At 33.7% G+C, this 18,688-nt stretch overlaps 1 protein-coding gene across 3 annotated transcripts; it reads left to right on the top strand.

Annotated features, from left to right (window-relative positions):
- The first annotated feature begins 1,537 nt into the window (after positions 1-1,537).
- Positions 1,538-6,542, top strand: LOC110105421 (NAC domain-containing protein 71-like). 3 transcript variants are annotated; one of them, XM_028698688.1, is made up of 7 exons: positions 1,538-1,802; positions 2,839-2,905; positions 2,991-3,069; positions 3,968-4,145; positions 4,266-4,543; positions 4,821-5,084; positions 5,691-6,542. In XM_028698688.1, the coding sequence occupies exons 3-7, from the start codon at positions 3,067-3,069 to the stop codon at positions 6,129-6,131; spliced, it is 1,164 nt and encodes a 387-aa protein (XP_028554521.1). In that variant the 5' UTR covers positions 1,538-1,802; positions 2,839-2,905; positions 2,991-3,066; the 3' UTR covers positions 6,132-6,542. The 3 variants fall into 3 exon arrangements, with proteins under 3 accessions (XP_028554521.1, XP_020690587.1, XP_028554522.1); XM_020834928.2 differs by lacking the exon at positions 2,839-2,905; XM_028698689.1 differs by lacking the exons at positions 2,839-2,905; positions 2,991-3,069.
- The last annotated feature ends 12,146 nt before the right edge of the window (positions 6,543-18,688 follow it).

Here is an 18,688-nt window from a genome sequence, read left to right as displayed (position 1 = left end):
AGGTAATATATTGCCTCAATGAAAGAATGATGGAACAATTAGGAGGATTGATATAGAATACTTTCATTCGTAGACATATGATGATTAGGATTCTAGGTCCTAAGGAGATTAAATTATTGTAGAAAGGTCATAAAATATTTTTACACCCTCATAAGCTTGATACAAACCTAATGATATATATACTCTAATTCATAACTATTGTAGATGATTCTGCTTAGATAAAATATGTTAATTCACTGTCAATAGTTAAAAATATATTTAATTCTATTTATCTTTATTATTTATTATATTTCTCAATAGTGATAACACCTCACCTTTTATTTCATTGTGTAAGATAAATTTTGCATCTTGAGTAGACATTACTAGAGTTAGTTGTAGCTAGCACACTTATTTCGTTGTGAGATCGACACTCTTTTCATACACTTTATTACTTGACTGAAATATGCACTTGCATAGTTAGGAGCATATAGTGCACACATTCATTTAGCAAGCAAGCTCGTCTAAATAAAAAAGTAAAGTACTAATCACATTGCCATTGAACTTTCGCCTAGCTAACGTCGCAGGACCTCTGCTCAATTGATGCCAACAAAGCTCGACCGGTCGACCATTACTGTTGGACTCCGCTTGGTCGTTGTCACCATACAACTACTCAGCCACCATCACCGAACCTTTGCCAACTAACTTTGTCCATTAGAAATTCATGACTTTGTTTTTGTCATCAGACCTCTTCCTTGACCATTGCCATCAAACCTTTGCCTCCTGACCATCATCGCTAGACTTTTGTCACCTAGCCACTGCTGTTAAATTTCCACCCGACCATTTTTTGTTGGACTTTTTTTATCCAACCATAGTTGTTAGACCTCCATTTCCCACTGACTATGATCCATATACCATTGTCGACAAACTACTATCCTACGTCCACTATTTCTCAACTACAACCCTTTTGGCCTCCATCACCCATTGACTTCTATCCTTAGACCGCTGCTTCCTGAATGTAGTCTTCAGACCAAAATCGTGTGATTATAGTCCTTGAACCATTGTCGTTTGACTAATGTTGCTCATTGACTATAACCCTTTCGACATCCATTGCACATCAATTATGGTCCTCGGGCCACTGTCACCTAATTATGGTCCTCAAAACCACTATCACACAACTACAGTTCTTACACCACCGTGACTCGACTACGATCCTTTAACCTCTAGGGACGACCATTGTCCTTCGACATTTGTTTCTTGGCTAGTATCTACCGACCTCTTTTCTTTTTCATAATCATTGCATGGCTACTCCATTTATGTTGGATTTCTGCTAGAGGGATTTTATAACTTCAAGCACACAATATGTTCTTTATAATGTATCAATGCCTTCTCTTAGGGAAGGATTTCACTTGTAATCAAATACAAATATTTGTGGAATCATTTTAACTTGTCTAAGTCATGTGATTATTTGAGAAATATTATTTTTCAAAAGACTGAAAAATAATTATTTGGAAAATGTTATTATTTAAAATACATGTGCGGCTTGCTAGTCGACCACAGTGTTAGAAGTAGGTAAGTTAACTTACAGGTGACGAAACTCAGCTCGGAGAGGCCGCGTGCCGGCGAAAGTTCTTCGAAGGCTCCGCACCCGGTTTGCTGCCAATTAAACAAATCGAGTTTTTTGGTCCTTCCTCGTTATCCAAGTTCCACTTCCCAACTGCTCGCCTGAATGTTAGCTGCCGTTTCCGGCCTTCGGGTTATTTGACTAGTTTTCCGTTCTTAACTGCAGCTTGCTACTCCGTCGTTCCAGTTCATCGTACTTTCATGTAAGATGGTCTTTCCTCGAGTTTCTCCTTGTTCTGAAGCTTTCATTGGTTCTGGAAATTTTTTGAAATCTAACACCCTCTTTTCATGAATTTTGGAAATCGTTTGAGAATTTGAGAGGTTATTTTGTTAACCCGCAGTAATATTAAAAAACAAAGTTTGATTCCCTTTCTCTTCTGGGTGAAAATTTAAAATATATATTCGTAGATCCTAATGATGTTATATCTTTGATTTGATGTTTCCTTGGATATAATTTTCTCGTCATATTCATTGGAATAATGGTGTTGTGTTCATACATCAAGGACGATGAAAACCTATGTTTCGATTTTAAATGGAACAATAGCCTACATGATTACCCCATTTATAAAGTTATAATATAAACTTGATGCTTTTGAAGTCGAAATTCTCTCATCTAGTTCTTATGAAGTTGATATTTTGATATCTTTTCAAGTTCATGATGTTCTATCTTTTTCTGTTCTTCTGTCATGCTTATTATGGAATATCCTAAATAAAACTAAGTCAGATTTGGAGGGCTAAGCTAAGCCTAAACTCCTCGCCATTTTGAGCTAGCCTATGAGTTTTAAGGGGCTCAAAGTGTATTTTGACATAGCCTTCTCAAAAACTTCTAACCCAAGCACACGCAATGGAGCCGTAGACAGTCAAGTGAAATCCAATCAATTTGATCACGCGTCGTTGTGGTAAAGGTCGTAATGCCAGAGGGATAATTACTGCAGGGCATAGAATGGGAGGAAAGAGAAATAGGCAAGAAAAAACAGTTCGGCAAAATGGCATTCATGATCTATTTTCTTAGTAATGCTTTGCAGTTTCTTTTAGAATTTAGTTTGCCTAAAACTTCATTCAGAGCTCTTGAAAACTTTGCGTAATTCTTCCATTAGTCTTTGTGATATATGTATTTTTTTTATTTGTATTCTATTGCTAAATGAGGATAGGACTCTTAACCAAACACAATGGAGAAAAAGAATTCGTATAGCCAATCCCACGTGGTGGGATAAAGGCGTTGTTGTTGTATTGAAACAGGCATATCCCACTTGATGCTATATTTTGTATGTCTACGGAGCTGGTGTTTTGGTAGTTTCCAAAACAGTTATCTCTATCTTGTATTAATTTTTTGCTTCAATATCAAGTTGAGTATGTTGGCGAAATGATTCAAGTAATTTTTTGGTTTGCAGAAAACTTGATGCATAACACTTCCTTCTTGATGAAATGTGCTTCTCATCCATTGTTCATCTTTGCCTCCAATTATAAATGGCAAGCTTTCTGCAATTAACTAAATAAAAGTCCTCAAAAAAACTTTACTGTCTAAATTGTTAATTTGGCTCATATCTCACTTTATTTTATGAAGCATTAAATTGTTTTGGGTTTTGCCTTGTGAAGCTGAAAGGTGATCTAAATGTTCTTAATCGCACTCTCCCTCAAGCTGCTCTCTGTACCATGAATTTGCATCACTCGCTTTAGTTCACCGCAAACAGGATGCATGATACAACGTTTTGGTTCCAATATGCTCTCATCCATTGTGCTACTTTCGCCTCTGGTTTTAAACTTTTAGCTTTTTGTCAATTATCAGAATAAGAAGCCATGAAAATATTTAATGGCCTAAATTTTAATTCTCCCATATTTTCCTTATTGATATAAAGCTTTAAGATATTTAAGTTTTCCTTGCAAATTTGAAACGTGATCTAAATGCTCTCAATCACAATTCACAAATAGCAGCTTTCACAAACATGAATTTGCCTCGTTATCCATTTCAATTTAGAACGGGGCTTTAGAATGCTCATTACCTTTCAGGAAAAGAACAAAACTTTAGAGCAATTTTGATTCCATGAATAATTAATTATGGATTTTTTTAAGCATTAAACGCTTTCATGACACTAATGCTGTGTAGAATATTTTTTACCATTACAAGATGTAGATCTGAGAGGATAGTGAAGCGAAGGGATCAGATTGAGAATTGAATGTTATGACATCAAAAGTGTTCTTAATCCTTTCAGTGAGGGCAAGCCGGAAAAACCATGTCCTCAGAAACTCTTTTTTTTTGTTTTGTCAAAAGTAGAGGATTAGCCTTTGGCTTATTTCTGTAAAATTGATCTTCTTCTTTTTTTTGTTGTGATAGCTCACTGATTACTTTGTGCTTCACTTGCTTCTCCAGTTGAAGATATCTGTCAAAATGGAAGCATTAAAGGCTCTACCACCTGGGTTTGGCTTTCATCCAACAGATGTTGAGCTTATATCTCACTATCTTAGGAGGAAAAACCAAGGCCAGAAGGCCGACTTTGAAGTGATACCAGAGTTGGACATATATAAGCGTGAACCATGGGATTTACCCGGTAAATATGCTTCTTACTAGTCTTTTACTTTCAAAGTTTGATACAAATACCAGTGTCTTAATATATATGCCACGTTTTGACTATAATTGTATTAATCTCTTGACTTGGTACTTTATCCAGCTTGTTGTCCGATCCCCACAAGGGACAGCATGTGGCACTTTTTTGCCTCTCGTGATAGGAAGTATCCAAACGGTTCACGCACAAATAGAGCGACTGAAGCAGGCTATTGGAAGTCCACTGGTAAGGATCGAAACATCAGATTTCTCAACCAAGTCATTGGGACCAAGAAGACGCTAGTTTTTCATCAAGGTCGGCCACCCTCTGGAAAGCGCACAGATTGGATCATGCACGAATACTTTATGGATGAAAAAGAGAGCAAGACTAGCTCTGTAATTAAGGTACTCTACTTTGGTGGTTTTCACCTTTGCTTGCACTACCAACTATAGAAAGAAGACCTACTTGTCCCTAATTTTTTTTTTTAAAGGTAGATCTGCTGCTTGCTTCTTTTAAATCAGAATTATGAATGCCAAAAAATTACATTAGTAACCTTATGCGGATTAATAAGTTACAGATGGTACAAACAGTTGGATCTGATTTACAATTCAATCATTTGATTTGCTTTCCTTCTAGTTTTCTTTGCTGATCTTTTACTTATTCTTCTTTTATGTTTTGCAGAGTACTTATGTCCTTTGTCGTGTTACTAAAAGGAATGGCTTTGCAGTTGAAGGAAGTAATGTCTCAGCCCAGACTGAAGAAGCCAATGCTTACCAAAATACTGCAAAAGCTTTGTATCTATCTCTGCATGAGAGCATGGCACAGCAGAAGTCAAGCCAGTCCGAGAGTACTGAAAACCTGAATGCATGGTTTGAGGAGCTCTTATTTGATGGATCTATTCACTTCAACATTACTTCTTCCATAGAATCAAAAACAGCACCACAGGTATGCGCAGCTTCCTACTGCTAGAGGCAAACTTTGATATATATATATATATATATATATAATCATAATTTTACTGTTAAAATCATATGAGACTTGATGAAATTTAAAGGGCATAAAATAATGTAATTAAATATATTAAAATCTTCTTGTTGTCTTAGGTGATGTGGTTCGTTGTGTTGAGCTGGTTAAATCTTCTAATATACCATCTAGGTTGTTTTTTTTTTGCCATTTCAAGTACAACTTTAGGGAATTGCTATCTGTGAATAACTTGCGTGTGAAATATTAATACAGTTTTCAATTGACAAATGAATCAACATATTATTCTTTCTTACAGGTTTTCCCTGAAAAAATAATTGAATAATTCCTTTTGAGCATTGCATAAAGACGGTAATAGCTCAATAGAAAAGGAAAAACCAGATGGACGCACAGGCATTATAATATGGGATGCCTGAATAAAAAAAAGACAGTTCAAATCTTTTTCTGCAGATTCATAAATAGGCAATTTTATTCATGAAACTCATAATCCTTAAAAAAATGGTATTTGTTAGATCTTTCACAAGTTTTGCCTGGAAATCTGTTAATTTCCCTTACTTTCCATTCTTTTAGGTTTCACAGAACGTCCATCATGCTCTGATTCCAAAGGATGAGCCCTTGGACTTAGGCTTCTGGCCAGAAGAAATCATAGATGTCCTACATGATGACATTTCCGCCATGCCTGAGATCAATGAATTGCTTGCAGTTGATCACAAAGCCACATCATCACTAATCAATTCAAACAAATATGAAACTGATGGTTTCGAAAAGGCAATACCTGCTATTGGAACGTTCCAACACAATGTGAAGCTTCAAGTTCAGTCCAGGAAGATGGAATCATTGAACAGTGCATCTGTGTGCCAGACCATCAAACCTGCACAGGTTGATTGCGGCATCAAAAATAACAGGCCTCGTAAGCCAATAAACTTAAAGTTAGAGAATAAGCGAGAAGCAATACAGGATGCAATAAAGGGGCTCTTAGCTGTGGTTAGGAGTTTCTTTTCCTGTGTCTGAAAGAAGGGCAGGGACTTGCTGTTTCCTGGGTTCTTACGTAATTGGAACTGCAGCTTTGGTCATCTGATATCTGTCTCGTGATTGCCTAAAGTTCTAGAGTAGCTTCACTGCTATGGGGTTGCAAATTATAGCCTGTATTTTGGTAAATATCTATGGTACTAAGAAGTTTTTGATTTCCTGTTTAAATCGTTCCTCGCGGTAATTAGGTTTATTGTCTATTTTATATGATAGGTTTACTTGTTTTGTTTTTTGATAGTTGTTTTATAATGTAGGATTAGGATAGTCTCTACTTCCTCCCTGTTCATCAGTAGGTGAGGGAATTGTAATTTTTGCGTTGGGATCAAGAATAATGTCACAATGATTATGAGGAATAGAATAATATAGACATTTTGTATTTCGTGATCTTTTCAATTATTTGTCTTTTATCTTTTCAGTTCCTTCTTTCTGCTAAATATTTTTGAAATGATTTCCATAAAAAATTATCACAATTTTTTTTTAATGTTTAATTAGAGCTTCTAATATATTTTTAGGCCACTCGTGGAGGATACTTTTGTCAAGAATCTATCGTGTTTCTATTAAAACAAGTGTATATATTGACCCCTCGCACATGAAGTTATTTTTCATTACAGCAATCTTTAATTGAGATGAGATTATTGAATAGCTCATACATTGCCTCCTTTTTTTCATTCTTTACAGTTTTGATGCTGGCAATGACCACCTCAATTTCTTTTAATAACAAGGCCGAGTTTGACGAGTGTTGTGCTTCCAACAACGTTGTCAGGTTTAGGAGATCTCGATAAGTGCAAGATCGATGGTTCTAGTAAGTTTTGAAGTCTCAGATCACTTCTCTTGTTAATTCAGTGGTAGCGAAAGAGGGGTTTAAGATCTCCATTGCATTTTCATCTACTACATCGTTGACAACTCTGATGAAATCAGCCATATCTCTAGTTTGGTCATAATGCAATTCCCCCCTCAGTTCCCATCGACTATGCATCTTACCCAAGCACAATCATGAGAATCACCTCAAGTTTTCTTTACAGGCATTATATATGTTGATCTCATATGCATTCCACGCAATGTCATCTTGTAGGAAAGTAATGATTTATACATGAGAGACTTTGCAACAAAAAGTGGACTCCAAAATTTTGGTTTTTGGGGACCCAGTCTCTCCATTTATATTTAGGAAGAGTTTTAATAGATTAAGTTTCGGAGAATATCTTGTGCCAAACCATTGAGTCAAAGAGTCTCAATTATAATCGTTTATCATGTAGAGCCTTTTGGCTCGGCTGTTGACCTCTACTACCAGCCAAAATGAAATCATAAAAAAATAATAATATACAACATACCTCTACCGAAATGAAGCCAATCCCCTGCGCCGAATCCTGCCAAAAATCTTGTAAACGTTGTTGAACCGTCCTTTATCGCATCTCTTCTCACAGAGCACGCGGAGGGCCTTCAGCTCTTCTTAAATGAACGGAATCTCACACACGACTCCTTCCACATTCACTGCCTGCTCGCAAGAAGCTTCCGAAATCTTTTTTCTTCCTCCATCGGCCCCACTACCTCTCCAACCCGATGACTTGTTGACCTCATTTTTGTATGAGGTCACTAGGACTTTTCCCAAACTCCAGATCAATCATGGCCCTGGATCAATCTAGCCTCCAAACCAATCTAGACTCTAGGATCCTTCTAGACTTTAGACCCTAGGATTTATCTAGATTCTAGGATTCTTCCAAACCAATCCAGACCCTAGGATTTATCTAGGCCCTAGGACTCTTCCAAACCAATCCAGACTCTAGGATCTACCCTGGCCTTAGATCAATCCAGGCACTAGGATCTATCTAGACCCTAGATCAATCCAGACCATAGGATCTACCATGACCCTAGATCAAGCCAAATCCTAGGATTTACCTTGGCCCTAGATCTATCCATACTCTAGGATCAACTCAGATCTTAGATCAATCTATGTTCAAATCAAACCCAGACTTCAAGCCTATTTAGACTCTAGGCCTATACAGATATTAATCCTAGTCCAAACTTTGATCTATCCTTCAAATTAACTTCAACCCTATCCAATCACTTATGATCATCCAAATGATCATAAATGATTTGGGTAATTCAATTCCAAATATTCAAAACCAAAATCCAATTCAAATCCATACCAAATCCAGGGCTAAAAGGGATGTCCTGAAAGCATTTTCTAATGATTTTTCAAACACTTCAAACCTTAATCAAATACCCTTTGATTCAGAGTCTATCAATTGCATATTGATAGGAAATTTCTCTAGAGCCAACCCGTCAAATTTGATCTCGATCTGAGACTTCTAACCCTAGAAGCTAGATTGAAATCCAAATATTGCAAAACCTTCATATATTTACTTCCTATGCCATTAGACCTGCCACCTAATGGATCCTGTCCTTGAAGCCTTCTTCAAACCCTATTATCACATTCAGATCCTTGATCATGATATGTTAAGAATTAATCTGCATTCTTGTGGGCCCACTTTGACCTTCAGTTGACTAGGGATCAAAATGACCAAAATGCCCCTTAAGGGCAATTTTAGAATTTTATCTAAATTTCAACTTGGCCTTTTCAAATAAAACTCATAAACTTCTTACAATGCATCCTAATCATCATTAGGAGTGTAATGGATTCAACCTCCCATATCTCTCCACTACATTCTCCCCAAGCCCAAGTCCTTGTTCGTTTGAGCTCCCCAGCAACTCCCCCACATCTCCCCTCTCAAATCTAGCCGGTCAATCCTTGCTATCGATGGGATTCTGGCGACATCAACCTCAAATCCTTCCATGGCTCATTCTAGGCAATTCGTGGATTATCAAATTGTTGATTCAAGAGGGAAAATATACGAGGACAAACTACAAGTTCAAAGAGATCTTAAATGGTTTAATTTATCCTTAAACCGTGGTGAAATCTTAAACCCTAGATTAGAACATTTAGGAGAAATTAGCATTTCATTAAGCATATTTTAGACCGTGAAAATTGATCCCCATTAATGCTCTTCATGTATAGACTTCTTATTTAAAATTTCATTTGATTTGGTTAACCAGATTAAGAGAACAAGCTGAAAAACGCACGCTAGGGTTCGGTTGGGCTGTGCATGAACTGCACTTTTGAACCGTTAATCTTTATATCAACGGTTCTAATCGCACCATTCCACAGCTCTCATCACCGCAAATTTGATTCGACGGCTGATCTCCCTGTCCAGCACGATCCTGGCATTCATTTCAAACCGCAAAGATCCGACGGTTTGCGGCACTGTTGACGCAAATTAATAAAAATCACATGCCCCGCAGCCGCATTTGCATGATTGTAGTAGTAATAAACGTCGCGACCACGGCGGTTAGATCCAGCCAATTCGGTGATGCCACATGGCACATTGTAGCCACTGCTCTTTTTTTTATATTATAATTTAAATTTTAGTTTAAATTCACAAAATTAATATATATATATATATATATATAAAGAAAATTAATATTTTATATCTCTCATGAATTTAAAATACTATTAAATTAAATAATATATAAATATTTTTTTTGAATTATTTTCAAAATTAAAATATTTTGATATTTTTAATTATAATAATGAAAATAAACCATTTATTTTTCAAAAATACAAATATTATTTGAAAAATTCTATTAAATTATTAAACAGTTTTTTATATTTTAAAATTTAAACTTAAGTTAAATAACTTAATATGATTAATTAAATAATTTATATTAATATAAATATTTATAATAATTAAATATATTTATTAATTAAAATATAAATATTTTCAAAATTAAAGTTTCACATTAAAACTATTTTAAATAACTAAACAATTATTTTAAGAAATATATTAATTTGAACTTAAAATTATTTAAGATTTATTTTGTAATTTTAAATAATTTAATTTTCTAATTAATTAAATTTAATTTAATTTTGAAACCCTATAAAAAATATTTTAAAATATTTTAAATTATTGAAAACAGCTTAAGATTTAATTTTATTTAATTTAAGAATATTTTGATTATGTGTATTTAAAAAAACTAATTTTACAATGATTTTAATTAATTTAAACTTTAAAAAAAATCCAAATAATTTTAATTTAAATAAAAAAATCAAATTAATATATCAAAATTTTCATAATTTTATTTATTTTAATTTAAAATTATTCTAATTTAATTACTTATAGTAAATTAAAATTATTTCTAGAATTTTATATGTAATTGAATATTTAATTAAAATTAAGATGAAAATTTTTTTAATTTAATAAAATTAATTTTAAATCATTTTTCAAAATTCAGAAACATTTTGATATCAATTAAACTTAATTAAAAACTTATTTAAATTTTTTCAATTTTACAATTATTTTAAATGCTCTTTTAATTAACTTAATACTTTAAATCTTCAAAAGAAATTCAGTTTAAATAAAAAACTATTAATATTACCTCAACAATTTTTGCAGTATTACAAATATTTTAAATTTAAAATATTTTTTTAGAAAATTAAAAATTTATTATTTTAACACATTCTAATTTTTTTATTTTTTAAACAATTCATTAAATATAATTAAATATTATATTAATCTTTCCAGTAATTAAACAGGTGATATTCTCAGAGATTATTTTAAATTTTAACAGATCTCTCAAAAATAATTCTAATTTAATTTTAAGAAATTTTGTAATCTTTTATTTTGTAAGACATTAATTAATATATTGAGTTAGAATAAGATATATTTTTAAAACTTTATTTTTTAAAATGTCCACATATAATGATAGTCTATACTATATATAAAATATATCATATATATTATATATATATATATATATATATATATATATATATTATATAATATATATATATATAATATATATATAATATGAGAAGATCTCTTGAAACTTTAAATATGGATAAGCCTGTTAATAGAATTGATGAGGATGATTAGTGAACAATCATATTTTGAATTGTTCCTAAATCTAATCTTTTTATTATGTTCTTAATATTAATCTTTGCATGCTTAGGGCGCACACACTCGTATTTAGTTTTAGGGCTCTCATTGATCTAGGAATTGATTGTGATTGTGATTGCATCTTATTAATGTATGTCAAGGGTTAGAGACATTTATTTAAGCCCATAAAACTTAGTGACATCATTAAGGATAAAAAGTAAGGGACCATGTCTAAAAAACTTAGAATAATTCTAGAAATTATGATACACTTTCTATTGACATGAAAATTGAACTACTTAAACTTAATGGCACATACATCTCATAGAAATTTTTTTACTGATTTTAAAAAACCATTAAGATATTTAATTAATTAAACCTTCAATTAAAACTTAAAACAATCCAAAAATTTTGATAAATTCAAAAATGTAAATAATACTTCTAACTTACCAGAATTCAACTTCAAACTTAAGAAAAATAAAACCCCTTTGATTTTACGTCAAATTTAATTTAATTTAATTTAATTTTAATTAAAAATTAATATTTAATTAGTTAAAAATAATTTAAAATTACAAAAAAATTCCCAAACACTTGGGAATCTCCTTGGGTCATTCGTGACCTTTAGAGTTGATTTAAAAGAGTTTAAAATTCATTTGAATTTAAATTATTAAAACACCCTTAATTAAATAATTTTGAAAATTCAATAAATACTTAAAATTCTAAAAATCATAACTAATTCTAAAAAATTTCAAATTGAGCAAACTCAAAGGCAATGAACACCATTTGGTGGTGAATATTTATTAAAATTTTCAAACCACTATAATTAATTAAAAAAAAAAGTCAACAATCCAATCAATTAACCTAAAGTCAAAATTCAAGTCAAAACTTCAAAAATTCATAACAAATTATAAAAAACTCCAAATCCAATAAATGCAAAGTCTAATTACTCATCAAAATGTCTAATATTTAACAAAAATATCAGAACTCCGTAAATCTCTTTGAATCTAAAAGTCAACTTTTGACCCCTTAATTAAATGATTAAAATAATTCTAAAAATTCAAAAATCACTTAAAAATCCAAAAAATTTTAATTTAACTTTAAAACTAGCTTTCAATTAGCCTTAACTAAAAATTATCAACCTTCAAACCTTAATTAATTTAATTCAATTAATTATGCAGCTTACTACTAGATAATCTGTGCTTATGTGGCTATCAACTTAGACCCAAGAAAGATGAAATAAACTTCATAGTCCTGGTTTAACTAAGGTAGTAATCACTCAATCTTTAAAACCCATCTTAAAATTAATCTTAAGTCATTAAGATTTAAACTTTAATTAAATATTCCATTAAGCATGTCAACCAGTAGGAACATTGAACAACTCTAACCAATTACCCTAAATAGGACATATCCAATCCACACGGCCTCCTTCACACAGTTTAGATGGTTGGCTAGGACAACTAACTCTTGTCTTAGGCTAAGCCAGTATTTACTTTTCTCTGTGTGCCAAGTTTTTTGTAGTTTTCACTACATGCTAATTATTGATGTTGATGTGACTATTTATTTAATTTTTACATTCTATGATGTGATTTGATTATGTGTTACATCTACCCCTAGGTTATGAATGTTTTATATTAATTTAGTCTTATGTATGTAATCATGTTCATACAATGTATTAATTAAAAGGAGCATAAAATTAAGCTTTAAATTAATAATGTTTTATATAGGTGCTCTAGAATGCTAAGACTCCCTTTAAATTTAAAAGAGCATAACCAAGTGCGATTATGATTTTATAATTTTAAAAATATTAAACTGCTTGAGATTTGATGTTAATTTCAATATTAATTGCTTAGGATAACCCTGCAGGTTGTTCAAGTTTAGATTTTTAATTTTTTAAATATAATTTAATTCAAGAATTGAGTTGTAAATATTTAAAGTACTTTGATATGGAATGTCTAAGCATCCAATTTAGAATCCAAAAAGGAAGGGACATCCCATAGGGGAGAGTCCCTCTCCATTTGGAGATCCAAATTAGGATGCCTATAGAATATCCAATGGAAAAAGATAACACCCCTCTCAAGGTGGAGTTTTTCTTCATTTAAATATTCGGACCCGACAATCCAAGAAGCCCGCAGAAGGAAGAAGAAGTGTATAACAAGAAAACTCATTCTCAAAGTCACTTGAGTCTTAGGATTAGAATTTTGGGTTTGTTATTAGTGGTGCCCTACCACATTACTTTTTTGTAGGCCCTAGATTGTAATATTAAAAGGAATTTATCTATGAATGTTTTATTTATTTAATTAATTTAATTATTCAATTAATTGCTTTATGTTAATTAAGATATAGGGTTGCATGCTTTTAGTATTTTTTTTTTGGCGATCTTGCATGTCGATTTAGATTTAGCTTGAAACCCGATCGAAGGCTCGTGAGGGATCATTAAAATTTTTCTACTTTAATTAAATTTAAAATATTTAAGCTAATATAGCAATCTAACGATTTTAAGAAGTAAGCTCGAGACCGTCGAGAGTTCGTATAAGCATTTTTGTTGCATTTTCCTTCCTTTGTTTGACACCTCCCCGCCTGTGAGTTTTGACAGACCACCTGGCCTATGAGGGTGCAAATTTGTCAACAGGAATATATGCAATCTCTAAGATAAAATATATTTTTTAAGTTTTTTATAATTTCTTCATATTTGATTAAAGCATTTTATCGAGCCAACTAGTATGCATTGCATTAGAAAAAAATTTAAATGTGTCTAAAACTTTAATTGCAATTTTTTAAAGCATCAAATAACCAATATAAGTCAAGGGGCCAATTAGAATTTTTTTATAAATGTCAACCCCAATTCCTTAAACTTAACTTAATCAGACTTCCCTATCACTCTTTTATAAAAGATAGGATACATGGTTTTGAAGCACTTAGGTGATTTAACTGGATTTCCAATCCAAGTCGGGGTAAGTCCAGATCGTGTATTGCATTAGAAAGTTTTTGGTTACTAAGTTTCAGAAAGACGTAGGTTCAAGGGCAAACTCAGGATATAAGACCTCAACCTTCCAGGAATATAATCCAAACTTTTTATTAAAATTGATCATTCAAACTTAAATCTCTTTCAATTCAAATTCAAGCCCAACACTTAAGATAGACTAGGGCAATTCTGAATTATTTCATAATCTCAAATGCCTCCTACATTTTCTTCTTTGATTCTATAAATAAGTGCTAAACATTGATACAACCCCATTTAAAAATTTCTACCCTTACCTCCTTTGACATCAAGCTTTGAATTCTAAATAAAATTTCTCCTACTATTTTAATTAAGAGTATTTGTAGGAAACTCTAGTTTTCCCACGATGTAATTAACTATGAGGGCTTGTGGTCATAAAAGATTTAGAAACCTTGATCAAATTTTTAAAAATTAAATTCTTTTCAAAACTTCAATTAATTATCTTTGAAAAAATTAAATACAATGATCATTATCATTATTTTTAAATGATTGATAGTAAATGATATCTTTTTTCTCCTAGAAGATATATCATTCTATTATCATAGTTTTGATTTTGAAATTAATGATCCCTTTATCTAGATTAATGTAGTCAAACACTCGATCTAATTTTATTTTGATCCTCTGGGGTCATAAGTGATTAATTCCTGAGTTTGACTATAATAATCAGTATGAATTCAAAGTTTTGTAATTTGAATCCATTAGGGAATGATAAATTCACAATCTGATGTGATATACCATTCATAATGACATTTTCAATTTTAAAATTCAAGAAATTTATATTTCCCAAAGAAAATTAAAAATTTCAAAACTCAACACACTTTATTTTAAATCAACAGACCTCAGCCCCGACATCAACTCTTCCTTCCCCATTGAACCCAACCAAACTCTTGCTCTTCCTCTACCTACCCTGAGCCTTAGCCGACACCAATACCCAAAGACAAGACGAACTCCACGATCCAACCAACTCGCCAGCCTCTTTCTCCCTTCGAGGCAAAACCATCCAACACCTAAACTCCCTATCTTTTTCTACTGTCATTTCTTTTGATCCATTTAGCCTAACACCTAAGAGCTATATTTTCCCTAACCGACTTCTGAGCACTCGATGCCTCCTTCGATGGCATTCCTTCTCGTCAATTCCATCTGAAGAATCCGACCCGACTCCTCTGCCTCTTATATTCCTGATCCCTCTACCTGATTGCCTAAGTCGATACCAAACCAGCCACCAGCTCTTTACTTCATTCGGACCACACACACACACACAAAGAGAGAGAGAGAGAGAGAGAGAGAGAGAGAGAGAGAGAGAGAGAGAGAGAGAGAATTTCTTCTACCTAATCACTGAGCTAGTAGCTCCATCTAACCCCAACAAGATCCAAATACCCTCTCTTCTCTCACACCTCATCCCCACTTGAATAGATTTACCTCTCCCTATCCTTACTATAACCGACCTCTAATCAAGAAAATATAGATTTGAGGTGATTTTCTTTTTTTAGTTGTTATTATTATTTTTTAAAGTAATAATGATATTATTAGTGTATATATTAATAACATTATTATTGTTGTGGACTAGAATATACGCGGCGATAGAGTTTTAATCGTTCGTCTTAGCGTTATACAGATATCCAGCTCACACACAGAGAACACAAGATTTTTTACATGGAAAACCCTTGAAAGGGGAAAAACCACGGGGCCTAGCCCAGTTGAAAAGATTTCACTAGAACTTGAGTTAGTTACAATGGGCTGACTCGTCTCTAAGGACGATCAGATTACAAGTAGCCAATTGTACCAATAGAAGTCCGGTGCTCGAGTAAACGGCTCTGGCAGGACCTCGGGCCTTAGATGATGATGCCAGGCAGAATCCGGCCTTAGATGATATGTCTGGTAAAGATGAGCAGATTTCGAACAATAGGCCTGGCAAAGATGAGAAATTCAAGTGAGTCTGGCGGAAACGATAGGGCGGTCGCGAAGATGAGGTCTCAAGATGGTTTGGGGAGCAAGCGCTTAGAGTGGTGGCCCGTGAGAGGGACACCTGCGTCAGGCGGGTATTGTGCGGCCAGCAACGGCGTCAAGGCGGTGGTCCGCGTGGAAGCACAGGCTATCAGGCGGTGGTTCGGCGGAGCAACGGCGTTAGGCGGTGGTCCGGTGGAGCACAGGGCGTTAGGCGTGGTTCGACGGCAACGCGTTAGGCGTGGTCCGGTGGAGCACAGGCGTCAGAGGTGGTTCGACACAAGCAACGGTGTTTAGGCGGTGTCCGGTGAGCACAGGGCGTCAAGCGGGTGTCCGGCGAGACTTAGGCGTGGTCGAGTAGAGGCTAGAAGCAAGAGCGATCTCTGATCTCTCTTTTTTTCCTTAGGCTCTGGGGGTTCCTTTCAAGAGGAGAGGGGCTCTTATTTATAATTTGGGAATGGCATGGCCGTATAAATAGGAGGAGGATCAAGGGTTAGTTGGGAAGTGGTTTGGATGGACGGCCGATCTTGAATCCTTGATCAAGACCGTTCGCATTGACGTTTTGAATGTCGTAGTGATGTCGTAATTCATTGATCTTAGGCTCGTTGGATTCGTCTCGTCGAGCCGCTCGATTTGACTATATGCTTGTTATGTTTGGAATCCGTTTGGTAATCCAAATTGTGGTTTGAACCTTCCAACAGCGCTTCAGGTCCTTGATTTGGACCCATTTGGGCTCAGATTGGGTCGAATTTGGTGTCGATGGGTTCGTATTTCCGAGACGCTCAGTTCGACTGTAAGTTTGCTAAAAACGGAGTTCAGATGCTGCTGATTTTGATTTCGAAACTTTCCAACTTGATTTTTCTTTGACATTAGTGGCATATCAAGATAATTTTTTTATGATGTATCAGTTGCCCTCCTATTTTTTGATGTCGAAGCTTTAGGAGTCCGAAAATATGCATTGTAGACGGCGAAAAATTTTTCACGTGACTTGAATGTTCTCCGATCGTGGGTGTAGAGGTCCTGAAACACTTTAAAAGTGTCAAAATTGAGTCCAGAACGTCGAAAAACAGTTCCGGGGACCCCAAAAACATCTAATTTGACCTTTTCGGGCCCAAAATTGGGCCAAAATATATTCTGTAACTTATAATTTAAATAATAAAATAATTATTATTGTTAATAATAATATCATTATTATTATTAATAATGATATTCTTATTATTATTATTATCATCATTATACTATTGAAATCATTATTGCTATTTAAAAAAATTAGAAGGAAGAGTTCAAAAACAAAAAAGAGGAGAAATACAAAAAAAATAAGAGTTAAAAAAAAATGAAAAGAGGCAAAAAAAAAAAAATGGAAGTTTTCAGAGAGAGAGAGAGATAGAGAAAAAAAAAGAGAATAAAAGAAAAAATAAGAGAATTTTTTTCTTTTTTTGCCCTCCACCCCGTCGTCATCAATCCTCGCAAAGGTATAAAATTTTCAAACTTAAATTCTTGCTCTCAGAGTTTGTGATGGATCAGAAAACCCCCTATATGCGCTCTCGTAGCACGGTAGGAGGAAACCCAATGCAGCGCCTACGAGAAGGCGGGTAGTCACCTAAAATCCCATTTTTTGTATTTGCGAAAGACCGGAGAACCACCTATATGCGCTCTAGTAGCACGATATGGGCAAGCCCTATACACGCTCTTGTAGCATGGTGGCGAAAGCCATTTGTAGCATGGCTGGATTGAAGTTGTACAGACTCGGTGTCCCATAACACCTACCATACACGCTCTTGTAGCATGATGGAATGGCCCAATTTCCCATAATTTCCCCTAAACGAGGGACATGCCGGGAGGCTGCCAAAATTTCATTTGAAGATTTATGGGACTTATACTTGGACTTCTGAATAGAGTGCAAATGACTAATAAAATAGAATGCAAATGACTAATAAAATAGAATGCAAATGACTAATAAAAATTTTTGAATCTAAGTGAAATGAGCTTGAACTTGAAAGTGACATAAAGGACTTGGACTCAAATGGACTATAATTGAACTTGAAATTAATGCAAAAGAACTTGGGCAGTTAAAGCTTGAATACAAGGGACTCGAACCGAACATAACTTGAACCATTTGAGCAAGTGACTAATCTTGCACTACAAGGAACAAAACTCATAGTGACAAGAATATTTGAACAAAGAAACTGAAGAATTAGACTTGAACGATATTGAACCTAAGTTAAATGATGAAGGATTGAATTTTAATTTGATTGGACCAAAAGGAACATAGTATTATGCATAAGATGAAGATGTACTTGGCAAAATATTAAGCTCCTAATTGAGTGCATGAACAAGAAGCTTGTATGGCCAAGGAGCTTCAAATGCTAATTACTTGAAAGTTATAATGCAAAATCTCTAATGGACATGGTAATTGATTCATCAAAATTGTGTCAATTGGAATGCAAATTGTCGATTAGCAATGATGTTGGCGCTAACATTTATATCATGAATTAAATGACAGTGATTGGACTGTAACATTCAGAGTGTAATGTACATCATTTATGAACAAAAGACAATCAATATAGCACCCTGCGACAAATATTGACATGCAATCAATCATATGAAATATTGTCATCAATACTAGTCAACTCAAAAGCAAGAACATGAACCTATTACACACATGATGG

The sequence above is a fragment of the Dendrobium catenatum genome, unplaced genomic scaffold, assembly GCF_001605985.2.
Source record: "Dendrobium catenatum unplaced genomic scaffold, ASM160598v2 fragScaff_scaffold_1122, whole genome shotgun sequence".
NCBI lineage: Eukaryota > Viridiplantae > Streptophyta > Magnoliopsida > Asparagales > Orchidaceae > Dendrobium > Dendrobium catenatum.
The sequence above is the reverse complement of the archived record's forward strand: the minus strand, read 5'-3'. Positions and strand labels throughout refer to the sequence as shown.

Excerpts from the sequence above, each read along its gene's own strand:
- LOC110105421 (XM_020834928.2), top strand. Across the intron at positions 4,146-4,265 it reads TGAACCATGGGATTTACCCG|CTTGTTGTCCGATCCCCACA; the intron begins GTAAATATGCTT and ends TACTTTATCCAG. Across the intron at positions 5,085-5,690 it reads AATCAAAAACAGCACCACAG|GTTTCACAGAACGTCCATCA; the intron begins GTATGCGCAGCT and ends CCATTCTTTTAG.